This window comes from Oncorhynchus masou, chromosome 22 (assembly GCF_036934945.1).
Source record: "Oncorhynchus masou masou isolate Uvic2021 chromosome 22, UVic_Omas_1.1, whole genome shotgun sequence".
In the NCBI taxonomy this organism is placed as follows: domain Eukaryota; kingdom Metazoa; phylum Chordata; class Actinopteri; order Salmoniformes; family Salmonidae; genus Oncorhynchus; species Oncorhynchus masou.
This window is the reverse complement of record NC_088233.1, coordinates 59,826,010-59,853,216: the sequence shown is the minus strand read 5'-3', so window position 1 is coordinate 59,853,216 and position 27,207 is coordinate 59,826,010. Positions and strand designations below refer to the sequence as shown.

Below are 27,207 nucleotides of genomic sequence, written 5' to 3'. Positions count from 1 at the left end.
AATAGCCCACCCATTTTCCCCCTACCTCATCCCCACACTGTTTTTATTTATTTACTTTTCTGCTCTTTTGCACACCAGTATCTCTACCTGTACATGACCATCTGATCATTTATCACTCCAGTGCTAATCTGCAAAATTGTAATTATGTTATTTGTGTTATTGACTTGTTAATTGTTTACTCCATGTGTAACTCTGTGTTGTCTGTTCACACTGCTAAGCTTTATCTTGGCCAGGTCGCAGTTGCAAATGAGAACTTGTTCTCAACTAGCCTACCTGGTTAAATAAAGGTGAAATAAAAAAATAAAATAAAAATAGTTGTGCCTTTTTGCACATCAGATGTACAGCCAGATGTACTTTTCCTGACCCGCCAAGTAGAAGCCAAAAATCTCACCCAAGACACACCATCTCTTAAATAATTAACATAGGAAAAATTGTGAATGCGGCCATGTGCTAAAGCAGTTAGGTATTGCTTAAAAAACAAATACAAGGTTTCAACAATAAAATTATTTATTAGTAGTAGCCTACAATTATGAAAAACTTAAAAACACACAAACACACAAAGGCTTAGGTAAAAACAACATCTAGGCTTATATCACAATATCCTTTGAGTAACTTTGGTTCAGGTTATGTTATGGACAAAGGAATCTAGTCTGAGGGCATATTACATGTCCTGCTCCAAAGGGTAGGACAGAAATGTCCAATGGCCTTTCATTGCAAACGTATATGTTTGCATGGTTGTGTCCAGTCCGGGGGATGCCTTCATATCTCTGGGAGGAAGGGCGTCAACATTGCACAGCAGAGGAAACCTGGTTCCATCTGAGTGAAAGCTCCTTGGCCACAACAACACCAGGCTCCAGACAATTATAAAGCTGTAAAGGAGGAAAGCAGACAAAATTAGACAAGACATTTAAATCTTGCATACCAGCAATAACATTGTTTTCTTTTTGGGGGGGAGATATTTTATTAGGATCCCCGTAAGCTGTTGCAAAAGCAGCAGCTACTCTTTCTGGGGTCCAAACAAAACATAACACAGAATGACATAATACAGAACATCAATAGACAAGAACAGCTCAAGGACAGAACTACCTACATTTTTTTAAAGGCACATATAGCCTACATATCAATGCATACACAAACTTTCTAGGTCAAATAGGGGAGAGTCGTTGTGCCATGAGGTGTTGCTTTAGCAGTTTTTTAAACCAGGTTTGCTGTTTATTTGAGCAATATGAGATGGAAGGAAGTTCCATGCAATAAGGGCTCTTTATAACACTGTACGCTTTCTTGAATTTGTTCTGGATTTCGGGACTGTGAAAAGATCCCTGGGTGGCATGTCTGGTGGGATACTTGTGTGTGTCAGAGCTGTGTGTAAGTTGACTATGCAAACAATTTTGGATTTCCAACACAATGTTTCTTATAAAATGAAGTAATGCAGTATGTCTCTCCTCAACTCTTAGCCAAGAGAGACTGGCATGCATAGTATTTATATCAGCTACAATAAAGAGCAGAAGGTGCCGCTCTGTTCTGGGTCAGCTGAAGCCTAACTAGCTCTTTCCTTGCTTTTTGGAGTGTGGTGTCTATATGTATCGACCATGTTTACAATGTTTACAAGTAATTTATTCTCCTCAACTTGTTCAACAACCACACCATTCCTTACCAGATTCAGTTGAGGTCTAGAACTTATTAAGGAATTATTTGTACCAAATACAATGCTCTCAGTTTTAGAGATGTTCAGGATGAGTTTATTCCACCCATTCCAAAATAGACTGCAAATAGAAAAGAGTAGGGCCTAGAGAGCTGCTGGGTTGCGTTTACACAACAATTAATTGAGGGCATTGAAACCAGGTGTGAGGAAAAACAAGACAAAACACATGGAAAATGAAAAGTGGATCGATGATGGCTGGAAGACCGGCGACGCCGAGCGCCACCCGAACAAGGAGAGGACCCGACTTCGGTAGAAGTCATGACAGCTGCCCTGCGGTACACCACAATTTACATGTTGACATTAGAGAAGAATCCATTAAAGAAAATATGTTGATTTATTTTAGATAGATAGCTCTGATCCACGATATGGCAGAGGTTGAAAAGCCATAACACAAGTTTTTTCAACAACAAGTTAGGTCAATAATTGTTTATTTTTTAAATTTTTTAATTTCACCTTTATTTAACCAGGTAGGCAAGTTGAGAACAAGTTCTCATTTACAATTGCGACCTGGCCAAGAAAGCAAAGCAGTTCGATACATACAACGACACAGAGTTACACATGGAGTAAAACAAACATACAGTCGATAATACAGTATAAACAAGTCTATATACGATGTGAGCAAATGAGGTCTATATAAGTCTAATGTGAGCAAGTGAGGTGAGATAAGGGAGGTAAAGGGGAAAAAAGGCCATGGTGGCGAAGTAAATACATTATAGCAAGTATAACACTGGAATGGTAGATTTGCAGTGGAAGAATGTGCATAGTAGAGATAGAAATAATGGGGTGCAAAGGACCAAAATAAATAAATAAATAAATACAGTAGGGGGAGAGGTAGTTGTTTGGGCTAAATTGTAGATGGGCTATGTTCAGGTGCAGTAATCTGTGAGCTGCTCTGACAGCTGGTGCTTAAAGCTAGTGAGGGAGATAAGTGTTTCCAGTTTCAGAGATTTTTGTAGTTCGTTCCAGTCATTGGCAGCAGAGAACTGGAAGGAGAGGCGGCCAAAGGAAGAATTGGTTTTGGGGGTGACCAGAGAGATATACCTGCTGGAGTGCTTGCTAAAGGTGGGGGCTGCTATGGTGACCAGCGAGCTGAGATAAGGGGGGACTTTACCTAGCAGAGTCTTGTAGATGACCTGGAGCCAGTGGGTGTGGCGACGAGTATGAAGCGAGGGCCAGCCAACGTGAGCGTACAGTTCGCAGCGGTGGGCAGTATATGGGGCTTTGGTGACAAAATGGATGGCACTGTGATAGACTGCATCCAATTGATTGAGTAGAGTATTGGAGGCTATTTTGTAAATGTCATCGCGGAAGTCGTGGATCGGTAGGATGGTCAGTTTTACAAGGGTATGTTTGGCAGCATGAGTGAAGGATACTTTGTTGCAAAATAGGAAGCAAATTCTAGATTTAAATTTGGATTGGAGATGTTTTGATGAGAGTCTGGAAGGAGAGTTTACAGTCTAACCAGACACCTAGGTACAGTGCCTTGCGAAAGTATTCGGCCCCCTTGAACTTTGCGACCTTTTGCCACATTTCAGGCTTCAAACATATAGATATAAAACTGTTTTTTTTTGTGAAGAATCAACAACAAGTGGGACACAATCATGAAGTGGAACGACATTTATTGGATATTTCAAACTTTTTTAACAAATCAAAAACTGAAAAATTGCGCGTGCAAAATTATTCAGCCCCCTTAAGTTAATACTGTGTAGCGCCACCTTTTGCTGCGATTACAGCTGTAAGTCGCTTGGGGTATGTCTCTATCAGTTTTGCACATCGAGAGACTTACATTTTTTCCCATTCCTCCTTGCAAAACAGCTCGAGCTCAGTGAGGTTGGATGGAGAGCATTTGTGAACAGCAGTTTTCAGTTCTGTCCACAGATTCTCAATTGGATTCAGGTCTGGACTTTGACTTGGCCATTCTAACACCTGGATATGTTTATGTTTGAACCATTCCATCGTAGATTTTGCTTTATGTTTTGGATCATTGTCTTGTTGGAAGACAAATCTCCGTCCCAGTCTCAGGTCTTTTGGAGACTCCATCAGGTTTTCTTCCAGAATGGTCCTGTATTTGGCTCCATCCATCTTTCCATCAAGTTTAACCATCTTCCCTGTCCCTGCTGAAGAAAAGCAGGCCCAAACCATGATGCTGCCACCACCATGTTTGACAGTGGGGATGGTGTGTTCACGGTGATGAGCTGTGTTGCTTTTACGCCAAACATAACGTTTTGCATTGTTGCCAAAAAGTTCAATTTTGGTTTCATCTGACCAGAGCACCTTCTTCCACATGTTTGGTGTGTCTCCCAGGTGGCTTGTGGCAAACTTTAAACAACACTTTTTATGGATGTCTTTAAGAAATGGCTTTCTTCTTGCCACTCTTCCATAAAGGCCAGATTTGTGCAATATACGACTGATCGTTGTCCTATGGACAGAGTCCCCTCCTCAGCTGTAGATCTCTGCAGTTCATCCAGAGTGATCATGGCCCTCTTGGCTGCATCTCTGATCAGTGTTCTCCAAGTATGAGCTGAAAGTTTAGAGGGACGGCCAGGTCTTGGTAGATTTGCAGTGGTCTGATACTCCTTCCATTTCAATATTATCGCTTGCACAGGGCTCCTTGGGATGTTTAAAGCTTGGGAAATCTTTTTGTATCCAAATCCGGCTTTAAACTTCTTCGCAACAGTATCTCGGACCTGCCTGGTGTATTCCTTGTTCTTCATGATGCTCTCTGCGCTTTTAACGGACCTCTGAGACTATCACAGTGCAGGTGCATTTATACGGAGACTTGATTACACACAGGTGGATTGTATTTATCATCATTAGTCATTTAGGTCAACATTGGATCATTCGGAGATCCTCACTGAACTTCTGGAGAGAGTTTGCTGCACTGAAAGTAAAGGGGCTGAATAATTTTGCACACCCAATTTTTCAGTTTTTGATTTGTTTAAAAGTTTGAAATATCCAATAAATGTCGTTCCACTTCATGATTGTGTCCCACTTGTTGTTGATTCTTCACGAAAAATACAGTTTTATATCTTTATGTTTGAAGCCTGAAATGTGGCAAAAGATCGCAAAGTTCAAGGGGGCCGAATACTTTCGCAAGGCACTGTATTTGTAGTTGTCCACATATTCTAAGTCAGAACCATCCAGAGTAGTGATGTTGGACGGGCGGGCAGGTGCAGGGGGCGATCGGTTGAAGAGCATGCATTTAGTTTTACTTGTATTTAAGAGCAATTGGAGGCCACGGAAGGAGAGTTCTTTGGCATTGAAGCTTGTCTGGAGGGTTGTTAACACAGTGTCCAAAGAAGGGCCAGAAGTAAACAGAATGGTGTGGTCTGCGTAGAGGTGGATCATAGACACACCATCAGCAAGAGCGACATCTTTGATGTATACAGAGAAGAGAGTCGGTCCAAGAATTGAACCCTGTGACACCCCCATAGAGATTGCCAGAGGCCCGAACAAAAGGCCCTCTGATTTGACACAATGAACTCTATCAGATAAGTCATTGGTGAACCAGGCGAGGCAATCATTTGAGAAACCAAGGCCAATAAACCAACCATAGATACAGCAACACCTCCCTCATAAGCTTTTCTGTCTCTTCGATAGATGTTATATCCTTGTATTGCTACTGCTGTATCATCAAATGACTTATCTAAGAGAGTCTCAGAAATTGCTAATATATGAATGTTATCTGATGTTAGCAGGTTGTTGATTTCATTAACCTTTTTTCTAAGGCTACATATATCAATATGGGCTATTTTCAGCCCTTTCCTGGGTAGCTTATCAGAGATAGACATAATACTGAAAAGAGCAAACAAAGCAAGAGAAAAGAATATACATTCAGCAGTCCATTTATCAATTGGTGTGTGTGTGTGAGTGTGTGTGTGTGCGTGCTGCGGGGTTGAAGCTACAAAACCATAGGCTTGGCTCTCTCATCCCTTCAGGCTTCTGGGACAGAGGGTGGACAATGAGCCTGTCATAGCAGATATAAGCAATGTACCCACAGGCTCAGGCAGCTTTTATGGCTGGGATCAGTTCTTTCCTTTTCTGGCGCACAGCTTGAGGACGATATACCTTCCGCTCAAGTTTTTGGCTCTTTCCAGAACAGCTACCTTGTCCTCGAACCTCAGGAATTGACAACTATCGGCCTAGGCTTATCACCTGGGACGGTGGTGGGTTTTACAGTCCTGTGGGCGTGCTCCACCTCAATCTTCCTGTGGTCCATCTTCAATTTCTCAGAGATCATTTCCCTCACTTTGTCCTCAGACTCCGTCCAGGTCACATGTGGAGACTGCAAGTCCGTCCACAAACATGTTGCGCCGCCTTGATTGTCCCCCTGATTTATCTGTCATTGTTGTCATGGATTCACACACAGAACTGTGTCTCTCAATGACTTACAGATTGCTGTCATCTTGCCATTCTGTTTCAACTCATCGAGCTGACCTTGGGAGAACTGCAAACTGTTCTTCAGGTCCTGGACCTCTCTGATCAGGTCGTCCATTTTATTAATTAGTTGAATCCAAGTATTTGGACTAAACATTTGAAGTGATTTTCTTGTTGTCACAACAACTGCTTGCAAGTCTCTTTTTGTTTGTTTAAAAGATCCTTCACGTATGATACAGAGACACCACTGTCCTCAATGGTACTCCCGCCGACGTTGGTCTTTGTCATGGTAGCTAGCAACATAGGTTACACTATTACTCCTCGTAGTTCCAGACAGGGCAGGTCACAGGAACGATTGAAAACAACAAACAGCAGGGATCTAGGCAGCACCAGAGCCAGGATAATCCGCGGTCCCAGCCACAATGGCTAACCGTATCGCGGGCTGAATTCAAGAAAACCCGCTAGCTTGATTTGCAGCTAGCTAGCAGCTAGGGTAGCTGCGGTGCCAAATAGCTCCTCAGACCCATCCTTGTCCAGCAGGATCACTGGAAAGACACAAGCAGTCCCAGCAACTGATGCCAAATGCGTCGCGGGATCCAAACTAAGGAGCTAGCTAGCTACCAAGAACATTCCAATACACTTTCAAGTAACAAACATAAAAAAAATAAACTGAGCTCTTCCTCAATCCGCGTTCATCAGGAGGTGATATCCAAAGGGCATTGTAAGGAGATGTAAGGAGTCAGTGCACATTATTGCTTCTCCCCCAAGTCCAAGCAAAAAGCTCATAGTACAAAGACAAAATACCTGAAGTGTTGCTTGTTCACCCTAGATCACCGGTGGCAGAGATCAAGTTTATGCGAAAAGACAAATTCCAGAAAAATAGGTTAAAACTTAATTTGTCCTATAGCTTGTTATTGCCTGTTGACCCCAGCCTAACAATAGCAATGCAGACACAGGATAGCTAAATAGATAACATTTTGCTTCATGATTACCAGCTGGCTAGATAAAAATGGTATTCAATCTAGTTAGGCTGCTAGTTGAACATGCAAAACAAAAATCAACCTCGAAATCTATAATCCAATAGCTAGCTAGCTACACTGAACAAAAATGTCAACGTAACATGTAAGGTGTTGGTCCCATGTTTCATAAGATGAAATAAAAGATCCTAAAAATGTTCCATACGCACAAAAAGCTTATTTCTCTCAAATATTGTGCACAAATTTGTTTACATCTCTGTTAGTGAACATTTCTCTTTTGCCAAGACAATGCATCCACCTGAGTGGTGTGGCATATCAAGAAGCTGATTAAACAGCATTTTCATTACGCAGGTACACCTTGTGCTGGGGACAATAGGGCCACTTTAAAATTAGCAGTTTTGTCACACCACACAATGCCAGAGATGTCTGAAGTTTTGAGGGAGCATGTAATTAGCATGCTGACTTCAGGAATGACCACCAGAGCTGTTACCAGATAATTAATTGTTCCTTTCTCTACCATAACAACATCCAACATCGTTTCAGACAATTTGGCAGTATGTCCAACCAGCCTCACAACCGCAGACCACATGTATGGCGTTGTGTGGGTGAGAGGTTTGCTTATGTCAATGTTGTGACCAGAGTGCCCCATTGTGCCGGTGTGGTTATTGTATGGGCAGGCACAAGCTACAGACAACAGATACAATTGCATTTTATCGATGGCAATTTGAATGCAAAGAGATACCGTGACGAGATCCTGAGGCCCATTGTCGTGCCATTTATCCAGGCTGTATCACATCCGGCCATGATTGGGAGTCCCATAGGGCGGCGCACAATTGGCCCAGCATGGTCCGGATTTGGCCGGGGTAGGCCGCCATTGTAAATAAGAATTTGTTCTTAACTGACTTGCCTAGAGGTTACATTTAAAAAAACAATAATAAAAATGTATCCGCTGCCGTCAACTCATGTTTCAGCATGATAATGCACAGCCCTATGTCGCAAGGATCTGTACACAATTCCTGGAAGTTAAAAATGTCCCAGTTCTTCCAAGGCCTGCATACTCACCAGACATGTCACCCATTGAGAATGATTGGGATGCTCTGGATCTAAGTGTACAACAGCATGTTCCAGTTCCTGCATACTTCCTGCAAGTTTGCACAGGCATTGAAGAGAAGTGGGACAACATTCCAAAGGCCACTATCGGTCTGATCAACTCTATGCGAAGGAGATGTGTCACGCTGCATGAAGCAAATGGCGGTCACACCTGACTGGTTTTCTGATCCATGCCCTTACCATTTTTTTAAGGCATCTGTGACCAACAAATGCATATATGTATTCCCAGTCATGTGAAATCCATAGATTAGGGCTGAATGAATTGATTTAAATTGACTGATTTCCTTATATGAACTGTAACTCAGTATAATCTTTGAAATTGTTTTTTAGCATGGCTAGCGAACTAGCCAACTTAGCATGTGTCCCTATGAAACATGGGGTTTGATTAGCTTGCTAATCGATTAGCATTCGCACCAAAGGGGGTATTTTTGGTAGCTAGCTAGAACCTCTTGATACTCCCCATCCCGGATCCGGGATCGTGAATAAAGCCTCAGGCTCATTAGCATAACGCAACGTTAACAATTTCTGAAAATCGCAAATAAAATGAAAATAATGCGCCTGCTCTCAAGCTTAGCCTTTTCTTAACAACACTGTCATCTCAGATTTTCAAAATATGCTTTTGAACCATAGCAAATCACTAATTTGTGTAAGAGTATGCTAAGCTAGCTTAGCATTTTGAGTAGCATTTAGCACGCAACATTTTCACAAAAACCAGATAACCAAATAAATAAAATCATTTACCTTTGAAGAGCTTCGGATGTTTACAATGAGACTCTCAGTTACATAGCAAATGTTCAGTTTTTCCTGAAAGAATCTTTGTGTAGGAGAAATCGCTCCGTTTTGTACATCACATTTGACTACCGAAACGAAACGAAAATTCAGTCACCAAAACATCAAACTTTTTCCGAATTAACTCCATAATATCAACCGAAACATGGCAAACGTTGTTTGGAATCAATCCTCAAGGTGTTTTTTCACATATCTCTTCATTGATATGCAGTTCGTGGAAGCCTGCTTTCCCCTCAGAATCGCATGGAAAAATACCAGCAGCTGAAAAGACGCACCAATTTCGACGGAGGACACCGGGCGGACACCTGGAAAATGTAGTCTCTTATGGTCAATCTTCCAATGATATGCCTACAAATACGTCACAATGCTGCAGACACCTTGGGGAAACGACAGAAAGGGCAGGCTCATTCCTCTCGCATTCACAGCCATATAAGGAGACAATGGAAAACGGAGCCTCAAAAATCCTGCTGGTTTCCTGGATGCCGTTTCATCTTGGTGTTGCCTGTAGCTCCCGTTCTAGGGCACCCACAGAGAATATCTTTGGAGTTCTGGAAACGTCAGAGTGTTTTCTTTCGAAAGCTATCAATTATATGCATAGTCGAGCATCTTTTTGTGACAAAATATTGCGCTTAAAACGGGCACGTCTTTTTATCCAAAAATGAAATAGCGCCCCCATAGCATCAAGAGGTTTTAAACATGACAAACTGGCAAACATGAAAAGCTCAGCTTGCTGTCTTGCCGTTGCATTGCCCTGCAATGAGCCATCGCTGAACAATGGCTTGTTGTGGGACCAAGCAATCTAAAATGGCACCTGTATGCAACTGTCTAGCTAGCTAACTAAATAGCAAACAGTAGTTAGCAATTTTTTAAAAACAACGTTTTAATACAGTTGAGACAATAATGTATGTACATGATGGCATTTTAACTGTAGACTCTTACCGGTGTATGGATTATGATGATTCACAGCATACTGAAACACTTTCAAAATGATCTTTCCCACTTGGCTTCAACCAGTACATATCCACAGAAGACAAAGCTGTGTCGATACCAGCAGCTGCATTCAGGACAACGCTGGTATTGAACGCTGAAGCTGCACTTATGAAAGGATAAGTAAATCCAGTGGATCTTTCCAATATCCGCGGCAGCAGGGAGCGGGATGTGTCATTTGACAGAGGAGCCTTGAGAGACAAATAATGGTGGGGAGTCGACTCCAAATCAATAAATTCCTCGACTGCTTGCCCATCAAATCCCGGTGTCATCTCTCATTTCTGGGTGTCAAGCTTAGATTCCTCTAGGAATTGACTCCTTGATTTTAAGATTCTGTATTTTTGCAACAGAGGAAACTAGTTGCTGAAGGCTACTTCTGAGAACACAAACTCTCACATCTTTCACAGCAAAGAAAGTGTGACCTATCGAGAAAGGAGAGAGAGGGGAGGGGCACAGCGAGGCATTGTCAGGCATGTCAGCCACCAGGCAGAACATTGCATCGTTAATCAAAAGATGTTTCGGCTGACGCAATGCTGTATCACGCAATTTCTTGGCTTACAATGTCTTGTGCAAGTTCACTAAAGTAGGGGCTATCAATGAGTAGGGTGAGCTTTTCTACATGCAACAGACTGAAGACCAAACACACAGTGTTTTTCATAGCGAAGAGAAAGAACAGGCGACCCAGCAAGGTTGAAAGTGGATCGGGGCAGGCAGACAGACAATCGGAACCATGTGCAACGGCTATACAGTGCCTTGCGAAAGTATTTGGCCCCACCTTTTGCCACATTTCAGGCTTCAAACATAAAGATATAAAACTGTATTTTTTTGTGAAGAATCAACAACAAGTGGGACACAATCATGAACTGGAACGACATTTATTGGATATTTCAAACTTTTTTAACAAATCAAAAACTGAAAAATTGGGCTTGCAAAATTATTCAGCCCCTTTACTTTCAGTGCAGCAAACTCTATCCAGAGGTTCAGTGAGGATCTCTGAATGATCCAATGTTGACCTAAATGACTAATGATGATAAATACAATCCACCTGTGTGTAATCAAGTCTCCGTATAAATGCACCTGCACTGTGATAGTCTCAGAGGTCCGTTAAAAGCGCAGAGAGCATCATGAAGAACAAGGAACACACCAGGCAGGTCCAAGATACTGTTGTGAAGAGGTTTAAAGCCGGCTTTGGATACAAAAAGATTTCCCAAGCTTTAAACATCCCAAGGAGCACTGTGAAACGATAATATTGAAATGGAAGGAGTATCAGACCACTGCAAATCTACCAAGACCTGGCCGTCACTCTAAACTTTCAGCTCATACAAGGAGAAGAATGATCAGAGATGCAGCCAAGAGGCCCATGATCACTCTGGATGAACTGCAGAGATCTACAGCTGAGGTGGGAGACTCTGTCCATAGGACAACAATCAGTCGTATATTGCACAAATCTGGCCTTTATGGAAAAGTGGCAAGAAGAAAGCCATTTCTTAAAGATATCCATAAAAAGTGTTGTTTAAAGTTTGCCACAAGCCACCTGGGAGGCACACCAAACATGTGGAAGAAGGTGCTCTGGTCAGATGAAACCAAAATTGAACTTTTTGGCAACAATGCAAAACGTTATGTTTGGCGTAAAAGCAACACAGCTCATCACCCTGACCACACCATCCCCACTGTCAAACATGGTGGTGGCAGCATCATGGTTTGGGCCTGCTTTTCTTCAGCAGGGACAGGGAAGATGGTTAAAATTGATGGGAAGATGGATGGAGCCAAATACAGGACCATTCTGGAAGAAAACCTGATGGAGTCTGCAAAAGACCTGAGACTGGGACGGAGATTTGTCTTCCAACAAGACAATGATCCAAAACATAAAGCAAAATCTACAATGGAATGGTTCAAAAATAAACATATCCAGGTGTTAGAATTGGCAAGTCAAAGTCCAGACCTGAATCCAATCGAGAATCTGTGGAAAGAACTGAAAACTGCTGTTCACAAATGCTCTCCATCCAACCTCACTGAGCTCGAACTGTTTTGCAAAGAGGAATGGGAAAAATGTAAGTCTCTCGATGTGCAAAACTGATAGAGACATACCCCAAGCGACTTACAGCTGTAATCGCAGCAAAAGGTGGCGCTACAAAGTATTAACTTAAGGGGGCTGAATAATTTTGCACGCCCAATTTTTCAGTTTTTGATTTGTTAAAAAAGTTTGAAATATCCAAAAATGTCGTTCCACTTCATGATTGTGTCCCACTTGTTGTTGATTCTTCAAAAAAATACAGTTTTATATCTTTATGTTTGAAGCCTGAAATGTGGCAAAAGGTCGCAAAGTTCAAGGGGGCCGAATACTTTCGCAAGGCACTGTATCTTCGTAATCTGCCTTGTAAATTCACCAAAAGTATATTGAAGTATATATGCATCAGCTTAATTAGGCCTAAATGTGCAATAAACCATATTGTGCCTAGCTTATTTAATGAAACCCTGGCTGGAGAGCTACCTTCCTGTAGGTTTTTCGCTCCAACCCCAGTTGTAACTAACCTGATTCAGTTTATCAACCAGTTAATTATTGAATCGGATGCTCTAGATTAGAGTTGGAATTAACAGTTACAGGATGGTAGATCTCCACAAACAAGTTTAGAAAGCCCTGTCCTAGGCAAATACGGTTCAGCAGCTCAAATCAGCAGGATGGGGGGCATTGTTATTAGGAAGCACGTGTACCAAGAATAGCTAAATTTTGATCACACTTCAATTTAAATATTATGGGGACACCTATGCATTTGGCAGCCAAGCACAAGTTATTAGTGTAGCCTATTATCGTCTTAACATGACATAGAAATATCTTCACGCTTAGGATGTGTATGGGTGTGTGTGCTTATGAATGTGTGTGTGAGGGAGGGTGAATATGAATATGTGTAGGAGGGTGGGAGAGAATGATTGTGTGGATGCATAGGGTAGATGTTGTGTGTGAATGAATTAGAATGGACGAGTAAATTGATGTATGGATGGTTGTAAGTCTGTCAGAGGAAGGGGGGATGGGAAAAGAAGGGAGGTTGGGACAAGCTTGGCTTTGACTGGAAGGAGAGCGAGCTCAAGAATTTGTTTGAGAGTGAATTGTTTGTTGCAGAAAGTTAAGTTTAACAGGCTAGAGTCTACTTCGTTTAATTTAATTTTTTGTTGTGCTAGTATTTACCAACAACCTGTATAGGTCCGGAGAAATGCATAAGTTATTGTCACTTCTTTTTTTTACTCTGCCTTTAAATTGTTATCTCTGTGACACATATTGAGTAGATTCTCATAGAGGTTTCCACATTCAGAGGAAAATTGTTGCGTTTTGTGATTTGCATTTACTATGCTTTCTTCCGGGACAATGTGGACCAACCAGACTTCCGATTAAATAATAGTTTACTCACGGAGGACTATAGAGAAGAAGTGGCTACTCTTAGCAAACAGATAAAAAATTTACACAATCTACTGGGGAAAGCACCACCTACCTACTCATTCTCAACACCACAGGCTGGACGCCGTTCCGATGTGTTGAGAGTATCGCTGCCATCTCAACACTCATTGACGGAATGGGACATGCCTTCCAGGGACCCCTCCCCGAAGAAGTCTGGAGCAAGACCTTCGCTTCTGGTGGATTCTTTCTTCTGCCCAACCATGGAGGCATGTCACCCGCAGTAGATCAGCTGGCGAGAAGTGGCCTATGGCGAGTGGGGTTTCTTTGGCGTGACCCAAATACAGTTGTTGAACAGCTTCGCCCTCCTGGCTTCGGAGGTCCCAGCACCTATCCGGACTCCTTCCCAGGGATTTTGATTCTCCTTTGGACTCGGATCACCGGACCTCGAGGGTGTCTGAAGCACTAGCTCCATCAGTGCAAAAACTGTCGAACCTCCTCTGCAATTTCAACAGCCGATAAAATCTGTGGTTCTCCTAAGCTTTATGGATGTCACGACTTCCGCCGAAGTTGGTCCCTCTCATGTTCGGGCGGCGTTCAAAGTCACCGACCTTCTAGCCATCGCTGATCCTCTTTTCATTTTCCTTTGTTTTTTTCTTGTCTTCCATCACACCCGGTTCCAATCCCATCAATTACACGTTGTGAATTTAACCCTCTGTTCCCCCTCAAGTCCTTGTCGGTGATTGTTTATTGTAAGTGGTTGTGCACGTCTGTCCTGGTGTGCGTCGGGTTATGTACCCATTATTTGATTGTTCTGTTTTCCAGTGTTTTTTTGTTTGTTATTGACTTCTCTGCCGCCAGTACGCACCCCGTACAGAATCACCGACCTGTCTATGGAGTCAGCAGGAGCAGGTACCCCGGGTAGGTGGAGGAAAGCATCCGGGAGCACGCAGTAATGCTCCACCATCCTGGCACCGCCATGGACCTCATTGTTCAGACTATGGACCGCTGGGAGAGACGGAGTTCTTCCAGCGCCTCCACCAGCACAACTGGGGTCTCCTCTGACGCCCCTCTTCCTCCTGGTCCCAGTGGGATTCGTCCTTCCCTGCCCCAGGAATACAACGGAAAGGCTGCAAACTGCCAGGGGTTCCTTCTTCAACTGGACTTATACCTGGCCACTGTCCACCCGACTCCATTGGGCTGTGAGAGGGTGTCCGCCCTCGTCTCGTGCCTCACCGGGAAAGCCCTGGGATGGGCCAACGCTGTGTGGAGAGAGGGAGATGCGGCGTAGGACCAGTTTGAGGAGTTCACCCGCCATTTCACCCGCCCGAGGGTAGAGTGGCGGGTGAGCACCTCTTCCATCTGAGGCAGGAGACGAGGAGCGCCCAGGAGTTCGCCCTGGACCGCTGCAGTCTGTGTGAGGACATCCATCGGGACTTGGCCTGCAGAGACACTACCCTCACGTTCGACCAGCTGGTGGGCTTGTCCATCCGGCTGGACAACCTGCTGGCTACCCGAGGACGTTCTGATCGGGGTCTGGTGGTTCCAACCTCCCGCACCCCCTCTCCGATACCCATGGAGCTGGGACGGGCGGTGCACAGGGAGAGTGGAGGGGGTTCCAGCTTGTGCGCCATCTGTGGCCGCAGAAGTCACACTGCCGGTCGGTGCCAGGTTGGTTCCTCTGGGGGACGAGGCAGCAGGCAGGGCTAAGGTGAGCCGGCACTATTCTCACCCAGAGCCCTCTGTTGCACATATGTTTGTATATATCACTTTCCCCGAATTTTCCCGGCATTCCCAGCATAAGGCGCTCGTCGATTCAGGAGCGGCAGGGAATTGTATTAATAGAGCGTTAGCCTATAGTTTAGGGAATCCCCATTGTTACCGTGGCTGTGCCTTTCCCCATTCACGCATTTCCCCGTTCGACCATTAGGGTCAGGGTTGATTAGTGAAGTCACAGCTCCTTTGGGCATGGTGACGCAGGGGGGTCACAGGGAGAGAATTAGTCTCTTCCTTATGAACTCTCCTGCATTTCCCATGGTGCTTGGAGTCACGTGTATCCCATCTCACAGGCGGAGACAGCGGCTACGGAAACATATGTCTCCAAATCCCTGCGTCAGGGGTACATCCGGTCCTCCACTTCACCCGCCTCCTCGAGTTTCTTTTTGTGAAGAAGGAGGGAGGTCTGCCCCCGTGTATTGACTATCGGGGTCTGAATCAGAACACTATGAGGTATAGTTACCCGCTACCGCTCATAGCCACAGTGATTGAGTCAATGCACGGGGCGCACTTCTTCACCAAACTAGATCTCAGGAGCGCTTACAACCAGGTGTGTATCCGGGAGGAAGACGAGTGGAAGATGGCTTTCAGTACCACCTCAGGGCACTATGAGTACCTCGTCATGCCCTACGGGTTGATGAATGCGCCATCAGTCTTCCAAGCCTTTGTAGACAATATTTTCAGGGACCTGCATGGGCTGGGTAGGGTGGTCTATATTGATGACATTTTGATATACTCCGCTACACGCGCCGAGCATGTGTCCCTGGTGCGCAGATTGCTTGGTCGCCTGTTGGAGTCTGACCTGTATGTCAAGGCTGAGAAGTGCCTGTTTTTCCAACAGTCCGTCTCCTTCCTAGGGTATTGCATTTCCACCTCAGGGGTGGAGATGGAGAGTGACCGCATTTCAGGAGTGCGTAATTGGCCGACTCCATACACGGTAAAGGATGTGCAGTGGATCTTAGGGTTTGCCAACTACTACCGGAGGTTTATCCCGGGCTTTGGTCAGGTAGCGGCTCCCATTACCTCACTGGCGAAAGGGGGCCCGGTAACGCTTGCAGTGGTCACCTGAGGTGGACAGAGCCTTAAAACCTCTTGGAACTACCCATCCCAGATCCGGGAGAATTGTCATCAACTACACTAATTAGCATAGTGCAACGGGTCAAAAAAATATTACTAGATATTCATGAAATCACAAGTGAAATATAATGATACACAGCTTAGCCTTTTGTCAATAACCCTGTCATCTCAGATTTTGAAATTATGCTTTACAGCCAAAGCAAGGCAAGTGTTTGTGTACGTTTATCGATAGCCTAGCATAGCATTATGTCCAGCTAGCAGCAGGAAGCTCGGTCACGAAAATCAGAAAAGCAATCAAATTAACCGGTTACCTTTGATGATCTTCGGATGTTTTCACTGACGAGACTCCCAGTTAGACAGAAAATGTTCCTTTTGTTCCATAAAGATAATTTTTATACCCAAAATTCCTCCGTTTGCTTGTCACGTTATGTTCGGAAATCCACCGTGAAATAGCGGTCACGAAAACGCCCCCCCAAAAATTCTAATTATATCCATAATATTGACAGAAACATGCCAACTTAAAAAAAGAATCTATCCTCAAGGTGTTTTTCAGATATCTATTCGATAATATATCAACCGGGACAATTGGCTTTTCAGTAGGAGCGAGAGGAAAAATGACTACCTCTGTCATTTATGCAAGAATCACTCTGAGAGCCCTCAGCTGGCAACTGACGCAATGTAGTCGTTTACGCTCATTCTTCAAAATAAAGGCCTGAAACTATGTCTAAAAGCTGTAGACACCTTAGGGAAGACACAGAAAAAGGAATATGGTTGTTATCCCTTTCAATGGGCAATAGGGATGCATAGAAAGACAGCGGTTTCAAAATAAGAGTCACTTCCTGATTGGATTTTTCTCAGGATTTCGCCTACAATATCAGTTCTGGTACACTCACAGACAATATTTTTACAGTTTTGGAAACTTTAGAGTGTTTTCTATCCTAAGCCGTCAATTATATGCATATTCTAGCATCTGGTCCTGAGAAATAGGCGGTTTACTTTGGGAACGTTATTTTTCCAAAATTAAAAATAGTGCCCCCTAGTTTCAAGAGGTTAAATCACCTGAGGGCTCTGTTTACCTCGGCTCCCGTGCTGGCCCATCCGGATCCCTCTTTGGCGTTTATAGTGGAGGTGGACGCAACCGAGGCTGGCGTAGGGGCTGTGCTCTCTCAGCACTCCGGTACTCCACCGAAGCTCCGCCCCTGTGCCTTCTTCTCGAAGAAGCTCAGCCCGGTGGAGCAAAACTCTGATGTGGGGGACCGGGAGCTGTTGGCTGTCGCCAAGGCCTTGAAGGTGTTTCGACATTGGCTTGAGGGGGATAGACACCATTTTCTCATCTGGACTGACCACCACAATCTGGAGTACATCCGGGCGAGGAGACTGAACCCTCGCCAGGCAAGGTGGGCCATGTTTTTCACCCGTTTTGTGTTTACCCTTTCCTATAGACCAGGCTCCCAGAATGTTAAGGCAGATGCATTGTCCCGGCAGTATGACACAGAGGTGCGGCCCATGGATCCCATTCCGCTGGACACGGACATTGAGCAGGCGTTACGCGCAGAGCCCGCTTCCGTCCAGTGTCCCGCTGGGCGTCTGTACGTCCCGTCTGCTGCTCGTGACCGGTTGATCTATTGGGCCCACATGTCACCCTCCTCTGGTCATCTTGGAATCGGTCGGACACTGCTCTGTTTAAGCGGGATGTACCGGTGGCCTACCTTGGCTAAGGACGTGAGGGTTTATGTTTCCTCAAGTCCTTGTCGGTGATTGTTTATTGTAAGTGCTTGTGCACGTCTGTTCTGGTGTGCATCGGGTCATGTACCCATTATTTGATTGTTGTGTTTAAAAAAATAAAATAAACTGCGTCATTTGGAAACACAGTTTTTGCTCTCCTGTGTCTGACTTCTCTGCCGCCAGTACACACCCCTCACAATGGAATTGTTTTAAGTTCAAATTAAAGTTCATACCAAGAGTCATTTTGCTATTTGATTTTGAATTTTAAAACCCCGTCAGTATAAAAAGATACACAGTACCAGTCAAAAGTTTGGACAGACCTACTCAATCAAGGGTTTTTCTTTATTTTTACTACTTTCTACATTGTTGAATAATAGTGAATACATCAAAACAATGAAATAACACATATGGCATCATGTAGAATCAAAAAAGTGTTAAAGAAATCAAAATATATTTTATATTTGAGATTCATCAAATAGCCACCCCTTGCCTTGATGAAATCTTTGCACATTCTTGGCATTCTCTCAACCAACTTTATGTGGTAGTCACCTGGAAGGTATTTCAATTAACAGGTGTGCCTTGTAAAAAGTTAATTTGTGGCATTTCTTTCCTTCTTAACCTCTCTGGCCCACCTGAGACGCAATCGCCCCACCTTGCCAACAATAAATGCAAATGCGCTACGCCAAATGCTAATGGCACTCATTAAAACTCAAACGTTCATTAAAACTCACATGCAGGGTACTCAATTCAAGCTACACTCGTTGTGAATCTAGCCAACGAGTCAGATTTGTAAAATGCTTTTCGGCAAAAGCAGGAGAAGCTATTATCTGATAGCATGCAACACCCCTAAATACCAGAAGGGGACGTAAACAAAGGAATTAGCGTAGCCGGCACTACACAAAAAGCAGAAATAAAATATAAAACATTCATTACCTTTGACGAGCTTCTTTGTTGGCACTCCTATATGTCCCATAAATATCACAATTGGGTCTTTTTTTCGATTAAATCGGTCCTTGTATACCCAAAATGTCCATTTATGAAGACCGTCAGATCCAGGAAAAACACTGTTTTTAAACGCAACGTTATTTTTTAAAATTTTAAAAGTTGCCTATAAACTTTGACAAAACACTTCAAACTACTTCTGTAATCCAAATTTAGGTATTAGTAAACGTTAATAAACGATCAAATTGATCACGGAGCGATCTGTATTCAATAGCTAGAAGTTTTCAAAACGAAGTCCATTTCCTCACAGACATTTTTTTCAGTTGCGCACCTGAAGACAGGATGTGCCATTGACTAATCTGACCAAGGATAAAGGGCCCTGGTAATCACAACACTGGTGACATTGTGTGGAAGCTGTAGGAATTGCAAGCTCAGTCCTATCATTTATGGCAAGCCATAGACAATACCGAGACTGGCGGATGGATTTTTTCTTTGTCGATTTTGTGATCAGGTTTACTTGCGATTTTGACCACGGAACTCGTTCTGTTATAGTCACAGATAACAATTGAACCAGTTCTAGAAACTTCAGAGTGTTTTCTATGCACACATACTAATCATATGCATATACTATATTCCTGGCATGAGTAGCAGGACGTTGAAATGTTGCGCGATTTTTAACAGAATTTTGAAAAAAGTAGCCCGATCTCTATTTAATGTGTTTGAGCCATTCAGTTGTGTTGTGACAAGGCCGGAGTGGTATACAGAAGATAGCTCTATTTGGTAAAAAACCAAGTCCATATTATGTCAATAACAGCTCAAATAAGCAAATAGAAATGACAGTTCATCATTACTTTTCATCAAGTGGTACGATGAAACTGGCTCTCATGAGGACAGCGACAGGACAGGAAGACCCAGAGTTACCTCTACTGCAGAGGATAAGTTCATTAGAGTTACCAGCCTCAGAAATCGGCAATTACTGCACCACAAATTGCAGCACAAAAAATGTTTTCAGAGTTCAAGTAACAGACATATCTCAACATCAACTGTTCAGAGGAGACTACTTGAATCAGGCCTTCATGGTAAAGTGTCTACAAAGAAACCACTACTAAAGTACCCCAATTAGAGGAAGATACTTGCTTGGGCCAAGAAACATGAGCAATGGACATTAGACCGGTGGAAATCTGTCCTTTGGTCTGCTAAGTCCACATTTTTTATATTTAGTTCCAACTGCCGTGTCTTTGTAAGACACAGAGTAGGTGAACGGATGATCTCCGCATGTGTGGTTCCCACCATGAAGCATGGAGAAGGTGGTGTTGGGGTGCTTTGCTGGTGACACTGTCTGTGATTTATTTTGAATTCAAGGCACACTTAACCAGCATGGCTACCACAGCATTCTGCTGCAATATGCCATCACATCTGGTTTGCGCTCAGTGGGACTATCATTTATTTTCAACAGGACAATGACCCAAAACACTCCTCCAGGCTGTGTAAGGGCTACCTGACCAAGAAAGAAAGTGATGGAGTGCTGCTTCAGATGATCTGGCCTCCACAACCACCCGACCTCAACCCAATTGAGATGGTTTGGGATGAGTTGGACCACAGAGTGAAGGAAAAGCAGCCAACAAGTTTTCAGAATATGTGGGAACTTCTTCAAGACTGTTGGAAAAGCATTCCAGGTGACAACCTGACAACTGAGTGGCTCAAACACATTAAGAAGGAAAGAAATGCCACAAATTAACTTTTAACAAGGTACACCTGTTAATTGAAATACATTCCAGGTGACTACCACATAAAGCTGGTTGAGAGAATGCCGAAAGTGTGCAAAGCTTTCATCAAGGCAAAGGATATCTACTTTGAAGAATCTAAAATGTAAAATATATTTTTGTTTAACACTTCTATGGTTAGTTACTACATGATTCTACATGTGTTACTTCCTAGTTTTGATGTCTTCACGTTTATTTGACAACGTGGAAAATTGTACAAATAAAGAAAAACCCTTGAATGAGTTGGTGCCCAAACTTTTCAAATGGTACTGTATAAAAAAAATATTTTTATAGAAAAAAATCCTCAAATACTATTTGCCAACTCCTTGTGTCAGAGAGCACATAAATTAGAGCAGAGCCTACACACACACACACACATTCACTACTTTCCCCCATTCAAGTCTTCTCTCTTTCTTCCCCTCATCTCCTTCCTGTTTATGTCTTTATGCCCCTCTTTCTCTCTCTGCCCAACCCCCCCCCCACACACACACACTCTCTGACCCATCTATTTCTGCCCCTCTCCCTCTGCAGAAATATAATTCCTGTTTGTGAGTCCTCATCTGAGTGGAGAAATGCAGCTGAAGCACAAAATGTGTTTGATGCTGAGCAGAAATGTCGCACTAAGGTATTTTCGGTGAAGGACAATTATAGTTACACGCCCCTGATCATTATTTATTTTTCTCCAATAGAGCGTTGACTTTCAACATAAAATACAACCCCTGTCAATACCCCTCACCTGCTCCCGCTTTCGCCCGTTGTGCTATTTACAAACAAACACGTGACTGGCTCAAATGTTTGTCTGAGCCTCTCCTCTGTCATTATGTGGAGGTCAGGCCAAGGACAGAGGTTGACGTCAAAGCAATGCTCAACAGCAACGCTGGATGTACTAGCGGCACACAACATGAGCGCTACACTCCCTCTGGGAGCAAGCCTTTGTGTGTGTGTGTGTGTGTGTGTGTGTGTGTGTGTGTGTGTGTGTGTGTGTGTGTGTGTGTGTGTGTGTGTGTGTGTGTGTGTGTGTGTGTGTGTGTGTGTGTGTGTGTGTGTGTGTGCGTTGTGTGTGTTGGTCCTGCCAATGGAGTACTAGAAGCCACATTTATTTATGTCTCACAACCACAGAACCATCCACACAACTACACACACACACACACAGTTCTGGCATCACCCTCCATTAAGCCTTCAGTCTCATTGAAGTGAGTTATAGAAAGAGCACTCTGCTACTATCTGTGCGTGCATGCGTGTAGCCTCGTACTAGCTGAGCGAGTGGATTCTTTCTAGATGATTTCTCAGTGAGTCTTGAGTGTGTGTCAGACCACCTTCATAACAGGGCTTCACTCTATCTCTATGGCAGGAGGATTACAATGATACTGCACAGTGGGAGACCAGAGAGGAGGAACAGGGGCTAGGGCTGTGGTGACTGTATTACCGCCACACCAGCAGTCATGAGTCATGACCGCAGTAAAATTCCATGTGACCGTTGAGTCACGTTAATCTCCTTTAATGCACTCTGGACATGCGTTAGTGGTATATTAAAGCTTATGGATAGCACAGGCCTATATATGAGCCCCCACCCACCCAAAAAAACAGAAATAAAACATTAATTGTGCCGTTATGCAGGGGTGGGCACTCCAGTCCTTGAGAGCCTGATTGGTGTCACTTTTTCTCCATCCCTAGCAAACACAGCTGATTAATAAAATTGCATTCCAATCTGAAGATCATGATTAAGTGATTATTGGAGTCAGGTGTGTTAGCTGGTACTGGGGAAAAACTATGACACCAAATCAGGCCCTCCAGTCAAGGACTGGAATTGCCCACCCCTACACGGTTATACAATACATAGCCTATTACGCATGGTAGAAAAGCATTTAAAAAAACCTGATTTAAGATCTTTGGTACATAATTGGTCTAGCCTATATAGCAAAATTAAACAAATTCTAGTAATCACCTCTGAGTGTTGACTATTATTATGCATACCGGATGGACTGGTTACCTTATTCTATGCTCCAAACTTCATATCCACGAGTCTGGGAGAGAAGTATAGGCCTAGGCGATGCTTCATTGATGGTTCATTGACTGTGCAGGGTGGGCGTCTAACAGAGTAAGCCTACAATTATAGCGAATTTGGTTTTGAATTGCCTATATTTTCATAATTAATAGGCTGATACATTACCTTTAGCTTCAGAGTATGTCACCCCTGTGCATTTCAATCTCCTCCCCTATTTCCTTAATTCCTTCCTCGAGCACGCACAGAGAGGGGCTGTCAACATTTTAATGAAATATGTTTTGTTGTGGAAACATGTTACCATCAATGTTTCCAAACAGAGTTCACTTGGTTTCCCAAATGAAGTGCTGGGTAGCTGCAGAAACAGGGTTGGAAAGGCCATGGCATACAGAGTTCGGGCAGAATATCACCTGGAGCAAGATGTGATGTGTGGAGTGAAATATCTGGAGTAGCGTACCGGGGATGAGTGAAAATGTAACTGTCAGGAAAGTTGCCGCCATTTGGAAAAGCCTTATGGCATGGCGCATAGCCTAGCCAGATAGCAACGTCATGACAATGTTATCGTTAATGTGATGACATGCTATTTATCGAATAATAACTATGTTCATTATTACGCGACTAAATTAATCGTGTAACAACTAACTCAGTAACACTTATTTTCCACCATAATTTGCAAATAAATTCATAAAAAATCCTACAATGTGATTTTCTGGATTTCTTTTTCTCATTTTGTCTGTCATAGTTGAAGTGTACCTATGATGAAAATTACAGGCCTCTCTCATCTTTTTAAGTGGGAGAACTTGCACAATTGGTGGCTGACTAAATACTTTTTTGCCCCACTGTACATGTAGGTAGGGGTAAAATCAGTATGCGTATATAATAAAGAGCTAATTGCAGCAGCGTAAAAAAGGGAGTCAATTTAAATAGCCCTGGTAGCCATTTCATTACCTGTTCAGCAGTCTCATGGCTTGTTAAGGAGCCATTTGGACCTAGACTTTGCTCTCCGGCATTGCTTGCCGTGCGGCAGCAGAAAGAACAGTCTATAACTAGGGAGGCTGGAGTCTGACCATTTTTAGGGCCTTCCGCTGACACTGCCTGGTATAAAGCTCCCGGATGGCAAGAAGCTTGGCCACAGTGATGTATTGGGCCATACGCACTTCCCTCTGTAGCGCCTTGCAGTCGAATGCCGAGCAGCTGCCATACCATATGCAATCTGTCAAGAGGCTCTCGATGGTGCAGCTGTATAACCTTTTTCAGTCTCCAGAGGGGGTATAGGCATTGTCATGCCCTCATTGCGACTGTCTTGGTGTGTTAGGACCATGATAGTTTGGTGAAGTGTACACAAAGGAACTTGAAACTCTTGACCTGCTCCCCTACAGCCCCGTCGATATGAATGGGGGCATGCTCGGCCCTCATTCCAAAGGAGCTGTCCACGATCAAGTGACAGACAAGAAAGTGATGTCAGCGCAGACAGGTGTAGCATCAGTGTGAATCTACAGCTGAGTGAGATTAATTATCTAAAAAAAACACACGAAACTGTGGTCCCTGTCAAGGTGTATATTTTACTGATGTTGAAGATGGAAAAAAATAATGTCTGCCTCCATCAAATTCAACCAGCCAAGTTTAGTGCAGTCTCTGTCAGCCATCTTCAGAGTCCAGCTACTGTCTGCCTCCTAGAGATATCCAGTCTCTGTCAGCCACCCCCAGAGCCCAGCCACTGCCTGTCTTCTTCCAAGTTTAGTCCAGTCCAGGCTCTGTCAGCCATCTTCAGAGTCCAGCTGTCTGTCTTCTAGAAAACTCCAGTCCAGTCTCTGTCAGCTGCATTCAGAGCCCAGAAAATGTCTGCCGCCATCAAAGTCCAGACCAGTAAACCACATTCAGAGCCCAGCCACTGTCTGCCTCCTAGAAAGGTAAAGTCCAGGCTCTGTCAGACACCTTCAGACTACATCAACCCTCAACCTTCAGTAATAGTAAGTTAAATATTACTCCTGGACTTATTTACAGCTTCAATGGAGACTCTCCTCTGGCACACACACACTAATGTTCTAATTTCATATTAAGGCAATGTACAGTGGTTTACGATGTGCAAATTGTTAAAGTACAGCAAGCATGTATTTGCAATGGTCTCGCTCTCTCCTTAGTTAAACTCAGACAACCCTGAACCCTAAGTGAAATATCTTGAAGCCACTTTAACTATTGTCTTAAATGACATCTGTTTGTTAGACTGAATATCAAAACTCTAAATAAACTGGAAGGTATATTTTAGCTCAGCCCCTCAAGTGTATGCTTTCCACCTGCAATCTATGTAAACTACAAAACGTGATACTCAAATGTATGATCATTTTAGTAAATGATATCCTATATAAATATTCAGGTCCATCATTATACTCATTCTTCATCTTTTCTGTCTTCTTAATATTTGCCTTGAAATACTTTCATTGACGGTGACTTATCCTTCCACTTATAGTGTTTTTATACCATAAAGTCATGTCAAACTGTAGAATTGCAGGAACTATTTTATATGTAAATATTTTTGTGCATCATTATAATAAAATGGAGTCTTCATCTGTGTCTTCTTAATATGAATAGATATGCATCTGTATCATTATAATACAACTCAGTCTTCATATTTTGTCTTCTTAATATTTGCCTAGAAATGCCTTCATTAATGATGGTGACAACATATCCTTCCACTTATAATGTGTTTTCAAATATCCCTCCATATGCCACTCAAAATACCCCTCCCCAATATCTACACCACAATTTTTACAATAGCCCCACCCATTGATGACATAGAGATAGGTTATTTCTGATGAGCAGACAGACATAAAATAGGCTACAACCAGACAGGCAGGTCCTTATATTTTGAAGGTGGCGGCGGCGCACTCACACTCGTTCAATGTTTAGCTTTTGCGCCTTTAGCCCACTGTCTGGCATACCTCACCTTGTTTGACACACTTGAAGCGGACCGGGTCTTTGCAGTGTTTGATGACGGCCAGAACATCTCGGGTGGTGAGCCCAGCCACCGCTATGTTGTTGACCTCCAGCAGCAACTCACTCTGAGCCAGCTTTCCGCTCTGGACAGCCGCTTTGCCTTGTTTCACCTCTCCGAAGTAGGGGAACTGCCCAATCTCCGCGCCCCCCTTCAGCTCGAAGCCAAATTCCCCTTCTTTGCTCCTGATGACAACCGCTTCGTGGACTTTGTTGGTCCAGTGATTTTTCTTCTTCAGGCTATTAGACATCATTGAGCTAGTATTATCAATCCGGGGTGCCTATCCGATAGTCTATGTCTCATCCCTGCCTGTGTGTGTCATGCAGGTCTCGGCTCTCACCAGCTCAGAGCGCCGACGGTAGTTCCATCACCGACACATGCCAGGCATAGTATCAGTCGAGCATGCAGCAAATTAGGGTAGAGGTCTGCAGTACAGTTGGGTGGAGAACTACGCTGTCACACACACACAGGCAAGACACAGGAGATAGGCTACTAGTGGGTGACCCGGATGTGAAGTCTGGAGGAGGGGAGATTAATGCTTCCAATTCAGGTTCGTAGAGGAGGGATGGAAAGTAAAAATGAAATGATGCGCAAAGGTATGTTCTTTAGTCTGCACCACCAGATCGCTCAGAGCGCATAGACCAGCTGAGACTGATCACACACAAATTTAAAGCGAAAGCATCACTTATAAATGGCATCAAATTGTTTATTTTGTTTGCCCCCCGCTGGAAGCTTTTTCCATGTATTATTATGCTATTGCAGTAGTCTAAGAGCAAAACAAGCATTGAATGTCAGTTGTCTGACTTGCCTCCAATAGGCAGAATTTATTTTACCTTTATTTAACTAGGCAAGTCAGTTATGAACAAATTCATATTTTCAATAACAGCCTAGGAACACTGGGTTAACTGCCTTGTTCAAGGGAGATTTGTACCTTGTCAGCTCGGGGATTCGATCTTGCAACCTTTCGGTAACTAGTCCAACGCTCTAACCACTAGGCTACGCTGCCACCCCCGAATACATACACACTCAGACACACAGGCACAGAGACTTAATGGTCTGTGTTTAGTCAAGTAGAAGGGAGTATATCTCTGATGTTCACATACACTACTACTACTACTGCCTTTATACTACTACTAGTAGTGCTGCTACAACAACAACAGCAACAACAGCTGCTGCTGCTATACTACTGCTACTTATACTAGCCTACTACAACTACTACAACCATAGTAATAAACCCACTGGGCACAGACGTCAATTCAACATCTATTGGTTCAGCGTCATAGAGGTTAGGGTGCATTTTTTCAACTTTTTGATAAAAAGTGTGGAAATTTCAACGTCCTGCTACTCATGCCAGGAATATAGTATATGCATATGATTAGTAAGTGTGGATAGAAAACACTCTGAAGTTTATGAAACTGGTTAAATCATGTCTGTGACTATAACAGAACTTGTGTAGCAGGCAAAACCCCAAGGAAAAACTGTTCAGAAAAGAAAATCCCTCTGGCAGTTCCCTGTATTGTCTATGGCAAGGGAAATTAGATAGCGCCCAGTTTACAGTTCCTACAACTTCCACACGATGTCACCAGTCTTGGGAATTGGG

General features: G+C 43.4%; 1 protein-coding gene across 1 annotated transcript; it reads right to left on the bottom strand.

The window, feature by feature from the left end:
* Positions 1 to 527: 527 nt before the first annotated feature.
* Positions 528 to 26,156, bottom strand: LOC135509744 (membrane-associated guanylate kinase, WW and PDZ domain-containing protein 2-like). Its single transcript, XM_064930650.1, has 2 exons — positions 25,560 to 26,156; positions 528 to 869 (listed from the first exon to the last, which is right to left on the bottom strand). The coding sequence occupies exons 1-2, from the start codon at positions 25,858 to 25,860 to the stop codon at positions 862 to 864; spliced, it is 309 nt and encodes a 102-aa protein (XP_064786722.1). The 5' UTR covers positions 25,861 to 26,156; the 3' UTR covers positions 528 to 861.
* Between the last annotated feature and the right edge of the window lie 1,051 nt (positions 26,157 to 27,207).

Coding starts and splice junctions, on each gene's coding strand:
- LOC135509744 (XM_064930650.1), bottom strand. CDS start 25,860: ATGATGTCTAATAGCCTGAAGAAGAAAAATCACTGGACCAACAAAGTC.